Source organism: Saccopteryx leptura, chromosome 3 (assembly GCF_036850995.1).
Source record: "Saccopteryx leptura isolate mSacLep1 chromosome 3, mSacLep1_pri_phased_curated, whole genome shotgun sequence".
NCBI lineage: Eukaryota > Metazoa > Chordata > Mammalia > Chiroptera > Emballonuridae > Saccopteryx > Saccopteryx leptura.
Window position 1 is genome coordinate 22,160,422 of NC_089505.1, and position 13,365 is coordinate 22,173,786.

At 41.4% G+C, this 13,365-nt stretch overlaps 1 protein-coding gene across 2 annotated transcripts in view; it reads right to left on the reverse strand.

Moving 5' to 3' along the window:
* The window catches only part of AIG1 (androgen induced 1), a 205,710-nt gene that overhangs the window by 27,770 nt on the left and 164,575 nt on the right, over positions 1-13,365 (reverse strand). Inside the window, exon 4 of one of the 2 annotated variants that reach the window (XM_066373091.1) lies at positions 6,446-6,561. The exons of the other annotated variant lie outside the window; for it this stretch is intronic. Within the exon in view, the coding sequence (XP_066229188.1) occupies positions 6,446-6,561 (116 nt within the window). The remainder of the gene's footprint in view (positions 1-6,445; positions 6,562-13,365) is intronic. 2 annotated transcript variants of the gene reach the window in all.

Sequence of the window (13,365 nt, forward strand, 5' to 3'; positions counted from 1 at the left end):
TAGTGATGTCTCTTGATGTCAAACCAGATCTGTAAGAAACACCCACCGCTGCCACATAGGACGGGATATAGGCCGCACTACAGTCGCCCCTCTCTTCATCCTGCCATATCCTTCCCATGCCCTTCCTTGCTCAGGTAGGAGGTACAAGGAAAGTTAACCAGTCTGCTTCCTAAGTTAGATTCCTGTCTTACCCCTGACATGTACAAGGGATTTCCCTGGAGTGTCTTACAATTGGCTTTGGTGAGTATGGGAGACACTTCCTTCCCCAATGGCTTCCCTAGACCCAAGGCTGCAAAGACCCCCCCGCTTCCCAACCAGACTGAGGAAGAAAGAAGAAATATGGGTGTGGCACAAAGTGTGGATGACTCTTGTGACAGGCGGGGGAGTGGAGTCTTTGGGTTGTCTCTTGTAAGCTCCAAGAAAGATGTCTCTTCAGAGTGTGTCCTTAACACCTTACTCTTTCAGCTTGGTCCCAGTTCTCTGAATCCCAGAGATCAGAAGAACTTTCACACATCACTACCAATGTCAAAGTCATAGGCAGTTAATAGTGGAGTGGAAGGTTCAAGTTGAACAAGGAGAAATGTCTCATGCTGGTCACAGAACAACTATACGTTGGTAGATTTGTTGACTTGTAAGAAGCGTCCAATTAAACAAGGGAGATTTTGATGTGGTCTAAAATTTATTTTTCTCAGTGAAGAGGATACAAACTTTATGGTTAAAATTTTTACTTGTTCATGGCTAAAAATTCTTTTCAAGGCTTTTAAATGTGTGTACACTTTTATTTTTAAGAATTGTTTTTTGTTTTAAAAATAATGTATGTTTCCAGCACAAACTTGAGGAAACACAGAAAAGTTTCAACAAGAAAAAAAATCTTCAACTGCACAGCCAAGGGATAATCAAGTTTACTAGGAGACAAAATTCACATTTGGGTCAATTTAGAATTACATCATAAAAGAAAGATCACATTTTATCATAATTTTACTTTGCTTATTTTCTGGGTTGGGGAGTTGTACAATGAATACATTCAGGATAAGATTTGGAACGTAGAATTTTAAAAATTGGGTTCGAGGGCTTCAAGACAATAGAAATCTCTACTTTGCTTTAAAGTAGTTCATTGCAGTGACAAGAAATATTTACCCATAAGAAGACAGTTTCAGAACTCCTTCACTAATGCTGTGCCTTGTTCTTGACCATGTCTTGTGTCTTGCATTTAGTGGTCAGCATGTATCATGCGATATCCCTGAAATCTCCTTGTGTGCCCTGAGTGAATGAGAACCACCAGGGGAGGAGGGAATGGCCAGGGGCTGGAGAAAGACCCCCCCCCCCCCCATAGAGAATACTTCACTGTTGAACCCTTGGGAATGTAAATTTCCAACCTGGAGTGGTTTCCTTTTTCTGTGTCTTACAGATTAAGAAGCAGAGCACTGAGCAGCAGCAGTATTTAGGAAGACAAGGATGAGAGATGCTGGTGGGTGGGAGTGAGGGACAGACAGCCAAGGAATAGGGCGGCCAGCAGGAGTCCTGCACCAGGTGAAGTGAGGATGTCTTGTTTAGCAGAATTTGTCAGCTATAGGTTGACAGCAGTCAATATTCTATGATCTTAAAGCTATTTGTTTTACTCAGCCCCCCTTCGGGATTATCTGATGATTCTTTTAGATTTAAACAAATAAAAGTGATATTTTATATCTTTGAGGGTTGTTTTGGTTTTTTTTTTTTTTTTTTTAATTTATTTATTTTTTTCATTTTTCTGAAGCTGGAAACAGGGAGAGACAGTCAGACAGACTCCCGCATGCGCCCGACCGGGATCCACCCGGCACGCCCACCATGGGGCGACACTCTGCCCACCAGGGGGCGATGCTCTGCCCCTCCGGGGCGTCGCCATGTTGCGACCAGAGCCACTCTAGCGCCTGGGGCAGAGGCCAAGGAGCCATCCCCAGCGCCCGGGCCATCTTTGCTCCAATGGAGCCTTAGCTGCGGGAGGGGAAGAGAGAGACAGAGAGGAAAGCGCGGCGGAGGGGTGGAGAAGCAAATGGGCGCTTCTCCTGTGTGCCCTGGCCAGGAATCGAACCCGGGTCCTCCGCACGCTAGGCCGACGCTCTACCGCTGAGCCAACCGGCCAGGGCTTGTTTTGGTTTTTTAAGTGAAGATGGTATGAGTGAGTGAGGATGAGTTAAAGGAAGAGAAAGGACATAACAGCCTTGTAACTAAAATTCTGAAACCCTTTGTAAAGCCAGGGGCCACCTCCATCATGGCCATTCACATGCAGGTTCCCATTAGATTCAGGCAGAAGGTAAAGAAACAGTGGAGCCAAAAAATGGTGGGTCATCCTTTATTCTACTCTTGTACCAGCAAATGAGCACACACACAGGGCTCTAAAACTCTGACACATTCTCCGATTCCACAACCAGGAGAATCTTCTCTGGTTTTCCCTAAAATCAAAGGCCCTCACCAGTCTCAGTCACCTCTGGTTCCCCATCTGCAAATCGTCTTCCTTCTCCTCTCTGCACAAACTAGCTTCTCCTTCAGCACCTGCCATCTTGGCTTCCTTCTTCCTTCTTCTTCTCTTTTACTTTTGAAAACTTTTTGGCGCGAAAGCCCTCCTCCAGAAAACATTAGCATAACAATGGCTCTTCCTAACCAGGAAGGTAATCTGAAATTTGTAATCAACTGCCCTGCTCTGAGGGGAAGCACACACACGGCTTCCCAGCGCCATTTTTAACAATAAAAATGAGTAAACTCAAAAAACACAAATTTTACAAACTCATTTGCCCAACACCCTTGATAATGAAGCATTATGTATTCTTGTTTCTATTCATTGAGTAACTTCTCAGAACTGCAAATATAGAAATAATAATAATAATAATAATAATAATAATAATAAATATAGCCTGACCAGGTGGTAGAGCAGTAGATAGAGTGTTGGACTGGGTTGCGGAGGACCAAGGTTCAAGACCCCGAGGTCGCCAGCTTGAGTGTGGGTTCATCTGGTTTGAGCAAAGCTCACCAGCTTGGACCCAAGGTCGTTGGCTTGAGCAAGGGGTAACTCGGTCTGCTGAAGGCCCGCGGTCAAGGCACATATGAGAAAGCAATCAATGAACAACTAAGGTGTCACAACGAGAAACTGATGATTGATTCTTTTCATCTCTCTTTGTTCCTGTCTGTCCCTCTCTCTGACTCTCTCTCTGTCTCTGTTAAAAAAATAAATAAAAATAAATAAATATAGAAATTTTTATTGTGGTATTGCTGTATGGGCTCTATATACAAGGAACTGAGTCCTCAGAACTGTACCATAAAGTACACCTTAGTCTTGTTCCTATTTTATATCTGAATAAATTAAAGCCCAGAAAGGTTAAGTGGAGGAGTCAAAATTCAAACCCACAAAGTGGCCTTAACTACTAGACATGACTGCTTCTGATGTACTGTTTCACAACAGAAACAAAAACTAGAAACCCACTCAGTCTGCTCACGCATGGAGTGTCTCTGCACACAGGAAGAGGCAGTGGAGGATATGGTTAAGTGCACAGACTCTGCAACCACCCACTGGGGCTGGCACTATAGTACCTGGCAACAAAAACAATAACAATAACACCAGTGGCTTTTCCTTGGGCAAGTCAGGTAATCCCATGGTTTCCTTATCTGTAAAATGGACCAGATAAGGTCTATCTCAAAGGGTTGCTTGGGAACTAAATAATATTTGAAAGCACTGGCATAGCACTCAAATGAATGGCAGGTACCCTTTACAGTTCCTGATAATTGCTGTTGCCCTGGAAACCAAGGGGACTTCTGTGTTGTGTGTTGCATAAGACAATATGGGTCACCTCATTTGTAAGGGGAAATCTCACACTCCTGGTGCAGAGGACTGTTTGGGGAAGTGACGATGGAAGGAGATGTGTAGAAAAGGAATTAAGAGCTCGCTGTATGTAGACAAGGAGATGCTTGTGTCTCAGACACCTAGATGAGTGGAAGGAAACTGCGAGGATGTAGAAGTGACCATGAAAGGATCCTGAGATGATTTCAAGATACTAAGCTGGGGTAGGACTGACACAGGGGCTGGGAAATGGAGCCATGAGAGTGGGAACTCAATGGGCTCCAGTCTATGATGAAAAGTTCCAGTGTTCCTCGCTTTCTCAACCCTCACTCTCCAAATCTACGGAGAGAACAGATAGGACAGGAGGGTTGGGAGACGAAGAGAAAGCTAAAATCAGGACAGAGCAGACAGCCAGCCTGGCCAGCCATTTCAGAGCTATAGGTTCAGCTCAACCATAGAGAGGACTGGAAGGGACATTTATTTACTTTATAACTCGCATGTGATAAGAAGAATGCTTTCTTCCATTTTGGCACGAGGTTCTGAAATGTCCTGCCACAACCCTGGTATGCTATCAAGAGATTTCATATCCTGGTCCATCAGCCCTAAGACAGTCTGAAAGGGAGAAAAAACCAGTACCTTTTTGTTAACAAGTAAAATCCTTGGATTTATATAATGTGACATGATGGGAGGGATATTGTTTAGGTCTTGGCATAGTGGTGAATGCCTAGGGCAGAACACCAAAGGAAAAAGTCTATTTTGAAAGCTTTCTCAGAACGTATCTGAGAGAATTCACTAGTTAGTGCAAATACATGTCCAAACAAGTACTGGTTTGCTTAGGGAGTACGCAGAGCTGGCAAGCCTCGCTTGGCGTGAAGAAAGTGAGCAATGCTTCATTTTAATGAGGGATCTTGGGGGTCTATAATGAAGACGATGTGGTATTTCCCACATGTCTCTTTGGAACGTGGACTGATTGTACCCGCAGTGGAAGAAAGACCATCTGAAAACTTACAGTTCCTGAAACCTCCGGGGTTCTACAAGATTCAGATAACTTAATGGCATATAAATGAACTCATGCAAATACACCCAGTGTTCCCAGAGTAAGAAAATTCCCTTCCCGTAGGTAAGCAAATAGTAGTGAAAAATGATGAGAATGTACTTTTGGGAGGGAAGGGAGAAGGGCATTTGCTGTTTAAACAAATGCTATAGGCGTTCCCTGGTATGCTGTGAATACTGCTGCATCTTTGGAATAATTGTGTGGCTTCCCAAACGGCTCTTCTGAAAGATAAGCATCCTCTGACTATCGAGTTCATAAGTAAAGCACCTATGTTTATTTTTAAGATGTAATTTCACAGTCACACTTCACCCGTGAGCCCTGATCATTTGGACTGTTTCTATCAGAGAAAGGTAATACTTAATGTTTCAGGGGAAAAATATCTAGACAGTGACTAGGAAAGCAAGCATTCCCCAGTCCTCACAAATGGTCTTTGACCCGTCGATGAAGAGGCCGGTGGAATGAGCATTAGTGCATGTTTGTTTTGAGGTCTGTAGTCTGGACGTCCCCTTAGATCTATCTAGTCATAGGGTGTGACTTCCTAGAAGCAAACTCCTTTTCTGTTCAGATCTGTGGCATTATGTGAGCAAAGTATATGAAGTACTGGACTGGCCTTTATTTTATATGTTTTGGGCTGGCTGGAGCAGAATTCTCCATGGAGACTGGCTTCCCAAAGGGCTCCAGGAGTTTGATGGGATTAAGTACAGTTTGTTTGGGGGTGGGGGGCGTTGGGTTGAGAGAACATTATTCAATCCTCTGGACTTAAAAGAGGGGATGGTGACCCAGAATGCAGGACAAGAGAGTCCTAAGAGAGAGAAATGCTGGCGGGAGAGATCACTTCTGTGTATGCTAATATATCAAAGAGGACTTGGAATTATAAAGAGAAATAAGAAATTGCCTATCTTAAGATAAACAATTGTGAAACATCAAAACATAGTAAGAACTGCAATTCATGTGCAATAAACTCATCAGGCAAAGCTCTTATCAGATAAATTTGGCATCTCCCATTTGGGATTTATTCATGCCCAACAGACCCTTTAGAGATTTCTTGTAATTTAATCACCTCAATTAAAAAAAAAAACACACCATTAAATGCATGTTATGTTTAATAGGTAATTCTGGAATAGGTTTTTAAACTGACTCAGGAAAATGTACATTTCACTTGTTTCCTATGAAGTTTAAAAGTCACTCCTCTAAGAGGTCATTTCTTCTGTGCTTGTTTTCATTTATTGCAACTCCCCTGATCCCCAACAAAAGCGACAACAAAACATCCCAAGCAGAAAAGCCCTTAAGCAATAAAACTGGTGTCCAAGAAAAACATTTAGTTTGAAAAAGAGTTGAAAAATGTAGCCTTGGAAGAGCCACTGCTTACATGGGATTGTTCAACAAATTCCTGTTGTGTGAGGTTTGGCATATACTTTCTAAAAATATAAGCATCTGGGGAAATGAGACAAAGCCCAGGTCTTGGACCAAATGAGGCACGCAGTGTGAATCTGTTAGTGATTATATCCATAACGAAATATGTGCCCAAATTTAGCAGTGCAAAATCTAATACAATACGAACGCCCAGCAGGCACTGTCCTTACCATAATATATAGCCAACAGAGAAGGTGCATATGGCCGTGAGTCCGCTGCTCCTGCTGGGATACGCGTGGTGTGATGTCCTCATCTCGATCAGTATAAAGGGCAACACCATTGTGTGCTGAAAAGGAATACAGACCAGGTGACACAGAGTCTCATCATCGCCCCTCAGTAGTTATTTCAACTCCAGTCAGAGAATGGATAGTGTAATCCTCTGTAAAAGCGACACACCAGAGAGCAGTGTACTGTAAACAGGGAATGCGTCAACGGCTCCATCGTCATTTTTCTTCTGTATCTTAATTTTTGAAATTTTATTTATGTCTGTTACAAGAAATTTCTATAGTATAGAAAGACGTAAAGGGGGAAAAATTGGAACATAAGAAAGGAATAAAAACAACCAGTGTTAATATTTTGGTATATGTCTCCCCGTCCCCTGTTCATATTATTTATACACAGTTAAGATCATACTGCACATGAATTTTGTTTTAAATTGTAACATGAGAATTTTTAATAAGCCACTAAAAAAATCCTTCTAAGAATGTCAACCCTGACCATAGCTTCTTAAAATTCCATCTTATGGATGTACCAAAATTTATTTAACCAATTTCTGTTCTTGGAGAGTAAGTAGTATAAGATTTTCAGTTTTTCACCTACTCAAAATATCATGGTAAATATCTTTTTAAGAAGTCTTTGTATGGACATCTGAATGTTAAATTATTTTCTTATCGTCAAAGGCTGTGATGATTTGAAGGATGTTAATACATAATGCCAAATTATGTGTGTACTGGCAGCCAGTTAGAAATAATGCAAAATTAGCTCTCAGAAATTATGTACCAGTTTGTACCAGCTGTGCAAGGACTTAGACATGATGTCTGAAGACAGACTCCAAAGAAGCTGAGTGGAACATTACCACCTGTTTTCTGGACCCAGTGGCTACTCTATGTATGTACTCAGTTTGGAGGGGCCAGGTTGGAGGTGAAGTTTATCTCCTCCATATGATAGCAAGAAAGGAAGGTCAAGTGCTCTTGATGTTGAAATTTGGTGGACAGAAGAAAGAAGAGCTTAGGTAAAACTGGGTCAGGGTATAGATTTACCTTCCAACACTGGAGAGTTTCCCAAGAAAAAGAAGATGACAGGACTAGGAACTGAGCCATTAGCAGGTTTGCATTCTCTTTGATACCCTTAATGGCTATAAAAGAATCTTTGTTCTGTTCTGGCTGTATTGTTTGCATATTCAAGGAAAAGCAGGAAGCTGAATGGAATGATGCTCACACTCTAATAAATATTGTAGCAAAATAGAAACAGGTTGCAGGTAGGCACTGTCTACCTGTGTGGTGGGAATATCAAGGTGAATATTTTTGGAACAACTTACTATTTATATTGATAGAAATAATGAACAATAGGATTTTTAGACAAATACTAAGACTGGAAAGTCTATTTTAAGCATTCTTCTATAGATAACCAACCGTTCTGACTGCCAATATATTAGTATTTAGATTATGGTAATTAGTAATTCTCAGAATGTCAGTCAGGTGGCTTTATATTTCTTTATTCTTTGCTTCTCTATTATTGTTTAAAACAGTATAAATGGCTCTCGAAGGGAACCATGCAAAATGTACATGTATGTGACTTCAGAGAAGTTATATTAAATTTTAAAGATCTCTTTTATTGCCCCCCCAAAACCTAGTCACCTCACATGACAGTGGCCTAGAATTTCTCCCAACAATTTCAGCAGCTAACAATAGTTTTACAATGTAAAATTCAAATATATGGCAAACAATAGGCCAAGTCTTTTAAAATCTTACATAGAAGAAAGATCCATGAAAATAAAATGTCTGCATTGAAGGCAATGCTGACTTTGATGGCTTGTGTGGGTTACAGAATGATAATATTATTTTTGATTTGTTATCATTAAGTAATGTCTAAACTCTACCTTTTCAACCATTTACTCCAGAGTAGAAAATCATCCATTTTTATATAAAGTGATATAAGTTCAAATAATGAATTGGAATATTTTTAGTTACTCAGTTATCATTATTTTACCTGGCTTGGCTGCTGCTGATCAGATGTCATACCAGGAAGTGTTAGAATGTACTTTGATGATGCCAGGCACAAAATCCCTTTGAGAAATGAAGACCTAGCTAGATTACTTCATCACTGGCATCATTACCACTAAAAAAGGAGCTACTTGTTCCATCAGTGACATAACTAATGACAAAAGATCTTTTTTTGTGGCTGGCTGTGCTTGTGCCAGTTTGGATACTGGCAAGTCTCAGGAGAAGGTTTTTCTATAGCAGGGTAACTTAACAGCTTATATTCAGAATTTCCAGGCACTAGAAGATATATATCTTACTCTCTAAAAATTTATCATGCCAATTATGCTTACCAAAATACAGTATAAGCTGTGGTTGTTTGGCTCAGAGGTAGAGTGTTGGCCCGGCATGTGGAAGTTCTGGGTTCCCAGTCCAGGCACACAAGAAAAGTGACCATCTGCTTCTCTACGCCCTCACCTTCTCCCTTTTCTTTCTCTGTCTCTCTCTTCCCTTCCTTCAGTCATGGCTCAGTTGGAGCAAGTTGGCCCTGGGCACTGAGGATGGCTTCATGGTTTTGCCTCAAGCACTAAACTAGCTTGGTGGCCGAGCAATGGAGCAATGGCCCCAGATTGGCAGAACATCGCCCCATAAAAGGCTTGCCGGGTGTATCCTGGTTGGGGCCCATGTGGAAGTCTGTCTCTCTGCCTCCCACTTTTCACTTAAGAAAAAAAAGTACATATTAACACAAATAAAAGTAGTGCAAAATATTTATAGCAAATATAAATGTTGCCCTGCAGGTAGCTACAGTTCTATGAATTAGAAAGGAATTTAAACTCCATAAATAGTCCTGCTGAATCTCTAAGTAACCGTTAGCAGCTCAGTTATTACTTGAAATCTATAGCAGCAAGAGGGATGTTTGTTTGAGAAGTACAGGCACAAGAACTACAGTTCTTATTCATGTCCAGTATAATACTGTGCTTCAGTGACTCAAGAACCAAGAAGAAAATATTCAGCTCAATTCAAGACCAACAGCTGCCCAAGAATGATAACCTTACATTTTGCTCATTGTGGCATTTGTAGCACTCAGACAAGTGCCTGGCACATCGGAGGGGATCGATAAATATCTGGGGAGATAATTTATTTAATCTTCAAAATAACATCTTAAAGTGAGAATTTTTAACTCCATTCTGCAGGTGTGGGAATGAAGACTTGGAAAGGGAATTATCCTGTCCCAAATCATAAAGCTAGTAAGTCTGGAGGTAGGTTTAAGACCAGTTCTGTCTGTCACCAAATCCCATACTCTATTTTCTACTTTAGAATTACATCTTTAAAAGATAGGAGTTAAATAATCATTCACTCAATAAGTGTGTGGGAGTACGACTGTAAATCACTTATATTGCCTCTCAACAGACCAGAACTATTTTTTTTCTCGACCTCCAAAGTAAACAAAAAGATCTTCACTGTAAAAAAAACAAACATATTTTGTTAAATGTGTTTATTTCCTGTGGCATATAAGCATTCTGAATAATAACAAATGGTAAAATCAGCTGGCGTCAAGTAGAACCCTTCGATGGTGCACTGACAGCTGAGGAGACAAGGAGGCAGCCCTTTCAGTTCTGGGCTCATTGAGGCCACAGTGTGGCCTCCTTGGTCACCCCGCATTGGGGTTCCCCCGGCACCAGCTGCCTCCACCACGACACCTAAGTTCCGTCGAACTTAGGTAAGATCAGAATCATACTTGTGAAGTGCAGGGTGGGAACTGGGCGCCACATCTGCCCTCACCCCCAAGGTTGGGTCTGTCTTCAGAAATGGTAACAGGTGACTGGAAGGATTTGAGAAGTCCAGTGAAACTGACCACTCAGGACAGACAGGCCCAGCTTGAGGGGGACCTCCTTCTTCTGCCCTGTCGTCAAAGGCCTTCAGGAACTAGCCAGAGGCAGAGAGAAGCAAAGCCCATCCAGCACAGTGGGGAAGCACTTTCAATGGGATTTTCAACATTGCCTGGTTACCCTGGTAGATGTAGCCCTGATCTGTACAGCCAGAGATCTCTCTGGGACCAGGAAAGAGAACCTGGGGCTGTCTGGTCTGTTGGCTGTGATGTTGATGGTCACCACCTTCATGACATCACAGGTGCCACCCACAGTGGTACAATGGAATGCCTGGGGACTTAAGAACTATAGAGGAAAATATCTCAATAAAGGATCAACTGACAACTGAAAAATAAAAAAAGCAGCAAACCCAGAAACTCAGGAATGATCTGTTTCTATTCCTCGAATCTTTTCATGTCCCGTTTTCTCATGGAGGTGTAGATACACTTTGGAGACACACAGTAAAATTTGTGCATCTCAAACTTCAGTCATGACGAACTACTGTTTTCAGTTTTGCTGTATCACATACCAGGCCCAACTATGCATTAGGTAGGCGTGGCCGACACAGTGCCCAGGGCCCATGAAAAGGTTTGAATTTCTTTTACAGTCATAAGCAAAAAAATGAACTTTTAGAGTTAAAGATGATATTCATGTTCTTACCAATGCAGTCATAAATGCTATATATAAAATATATACAAATTTATATATACGCACATATAATATATAGATATTTATAAATAATATGCCTTTAAACCTGGTATACATGTATAAAGCACACACTTCTGTATATGTATATATAAATTTCTATACAAGTAAATATAAATAAATAAACAGAGAAAGAAACCCAGAGATACAAATGCCTCGGCCTACAAAAGGTAAAAACTAGCCCGGCCTGTGGTGGCTCCATGGATAAAACAACCTTAAACACCGAGGTTGCTGGTTTGACACCGATACCCCCGGGCTTGCCTGGTCAAGGCACATATGGAAGTTGATGCTTCCTCCTCCTCTCCCTTCTCTCTCTCTCTCTCTCTCTCTCTCTCTCTTATCTCTTTCTTTCTAAAAATGAATAAATAAAATCTAAAAAAGGGAAATAAAGTAAAAACTCCTAATGTAGCCTGTTACACAGTACCTGGTTTATTAAAAAAAATTATATTCTGACTCAATTAAAATCTTTTCCTTAAGTAAATGTGTTTAAAGGGAAACTTATTGGGACTTATAAACTCTCCTAGATAGACTACCATTTGTCATAAATAGAAGATAACCACAAATGCAATGAAACTTAATTGATCTTAATAAATGTTCACTTGATATGTTTGCTGGCAAAGGCTCTGATTCTGAGGTCTGCTCTATATATGTTAAGGAGGGATGTTAGTAAGTATTAGAGGACATTAAAGACGCACCAGCATAAAATAATGGCTCTCCTAAATGGAATCAGGAAGATTGAAAGATAACTGAGAGGGAATTACCTTTCCACTCAATGATTCAATATTATCTAATGGCAGGTCTCTGTGCCACATCAATTATCTTGCATGCCGTCGGGGCTCACAGCCTACGCACTAGAACAGATGATCGTAAATTGTAGGTGTACTTTCTAACTGCTAAATCACTTGATTTATGAACAGATGTTCCTTTACCAGAGAAACGAAGAGGCCAATGAGTAGGAAGGTTAGTGGGTTGGAACAGGATAAATGAAATGGATTTATACTCCACAAGACGGGTCTGGACATTGGGAAGAGCATTTTGATTGTCTGTGATGGCGACCAGTAGCCTATAAGCTAAAGGAAAGCTTTGGAATAAACTTTGCTGTGGAATAAATAGAAGAATAAAAGCTACACTGTTCGAGGATATGCGTTCAGGCATGTAGACTGGGTGGATTAGGACACCACTCTAGATTATTTTAGAGCTCACCACTCAAGATTATTTTAGAGCTCTAGACTTGTAATCAGGATATACATTATAAAAATAATATGCAAGATAGGAAACCTACATTTAGCTGCTATTTCTCTGGTCTTTCTCCTCTCTTCCAAAATATTTTTTCAATAGGAGAGTCCTGCTCCAATACTATATGTACACCAGATACAAATCATTTTCTTCCTTGGAAGCCAAAACAGCTTTTGAGTGTGAGGTGCACCAGCCCAGCTCCTGCTGAGCGGGAAGAGAGCTGGCAACCAGGTCTTCTTATTTCCATCCAGGGGACACAGGCAGAGCCTGGGAGTGTTCTCAAGGAAGGTGTGCATCCGATCTCCAGGTGAGTTGTGAAAGATGAGATTGCTGGGCCTAGCTCCCGGGGTGTCTGGCTTCCTGGGTGTGGAGGAGGGTCCCTGGGAGATCCCGCATACGTATTCCACACTTCTTGCCTTCCTGTTTGTCAGGGTATCTAGGTTACCCTTTATCCCTTTGACAATTTCTGACCATAAATAAAAGTGGAGGGTGGCCCAGTGCATGTGCATGTGTGTGCACAGGTGGCACTGAACACCTGCATTCGTGTGGGCACCCACGATGCACGCAGGGCTATAGATGTGACCAGACCTGCCTGGGAGGATGGAGTGACAGAGAGTCCTGATTATTTGACAGATAGATCACAAACAAAAACAATATGGGAAATACTCTAGGATACAGAAAGTTGTATACTCCAGACTGTAACTTGCATATTTTGTTTACTTCCCCACCCTCTCAATTCCCTCTAGAATAAAAGGAGATTAAAGAAGAGAAATGTTTTATTCTGTAATAAACTAAGAAGGGATTTCCAAATTTGAAGATAATGCCCATTTTATTAGCAAACCATGGTCTAAAATGACAGGAAGGGTGATGTCAGATGAAACTGGCAAAGATTATAAAACACTGACTGCACCTAACTTTCGCAGAGCTTCTGGGCTCTCCACACAAGCTGAACGTTGGGTGGAAACAGGGAAAAGCAGTGCTGGGAGGGAGCATGCGCAGAATTGGACTGGATCTTCCCTTGGGGCAACTGTGAATTCAGTCGGTGGATGTGGCGAGGTGTCAGCGACTTTCCTGGAGGCAGCT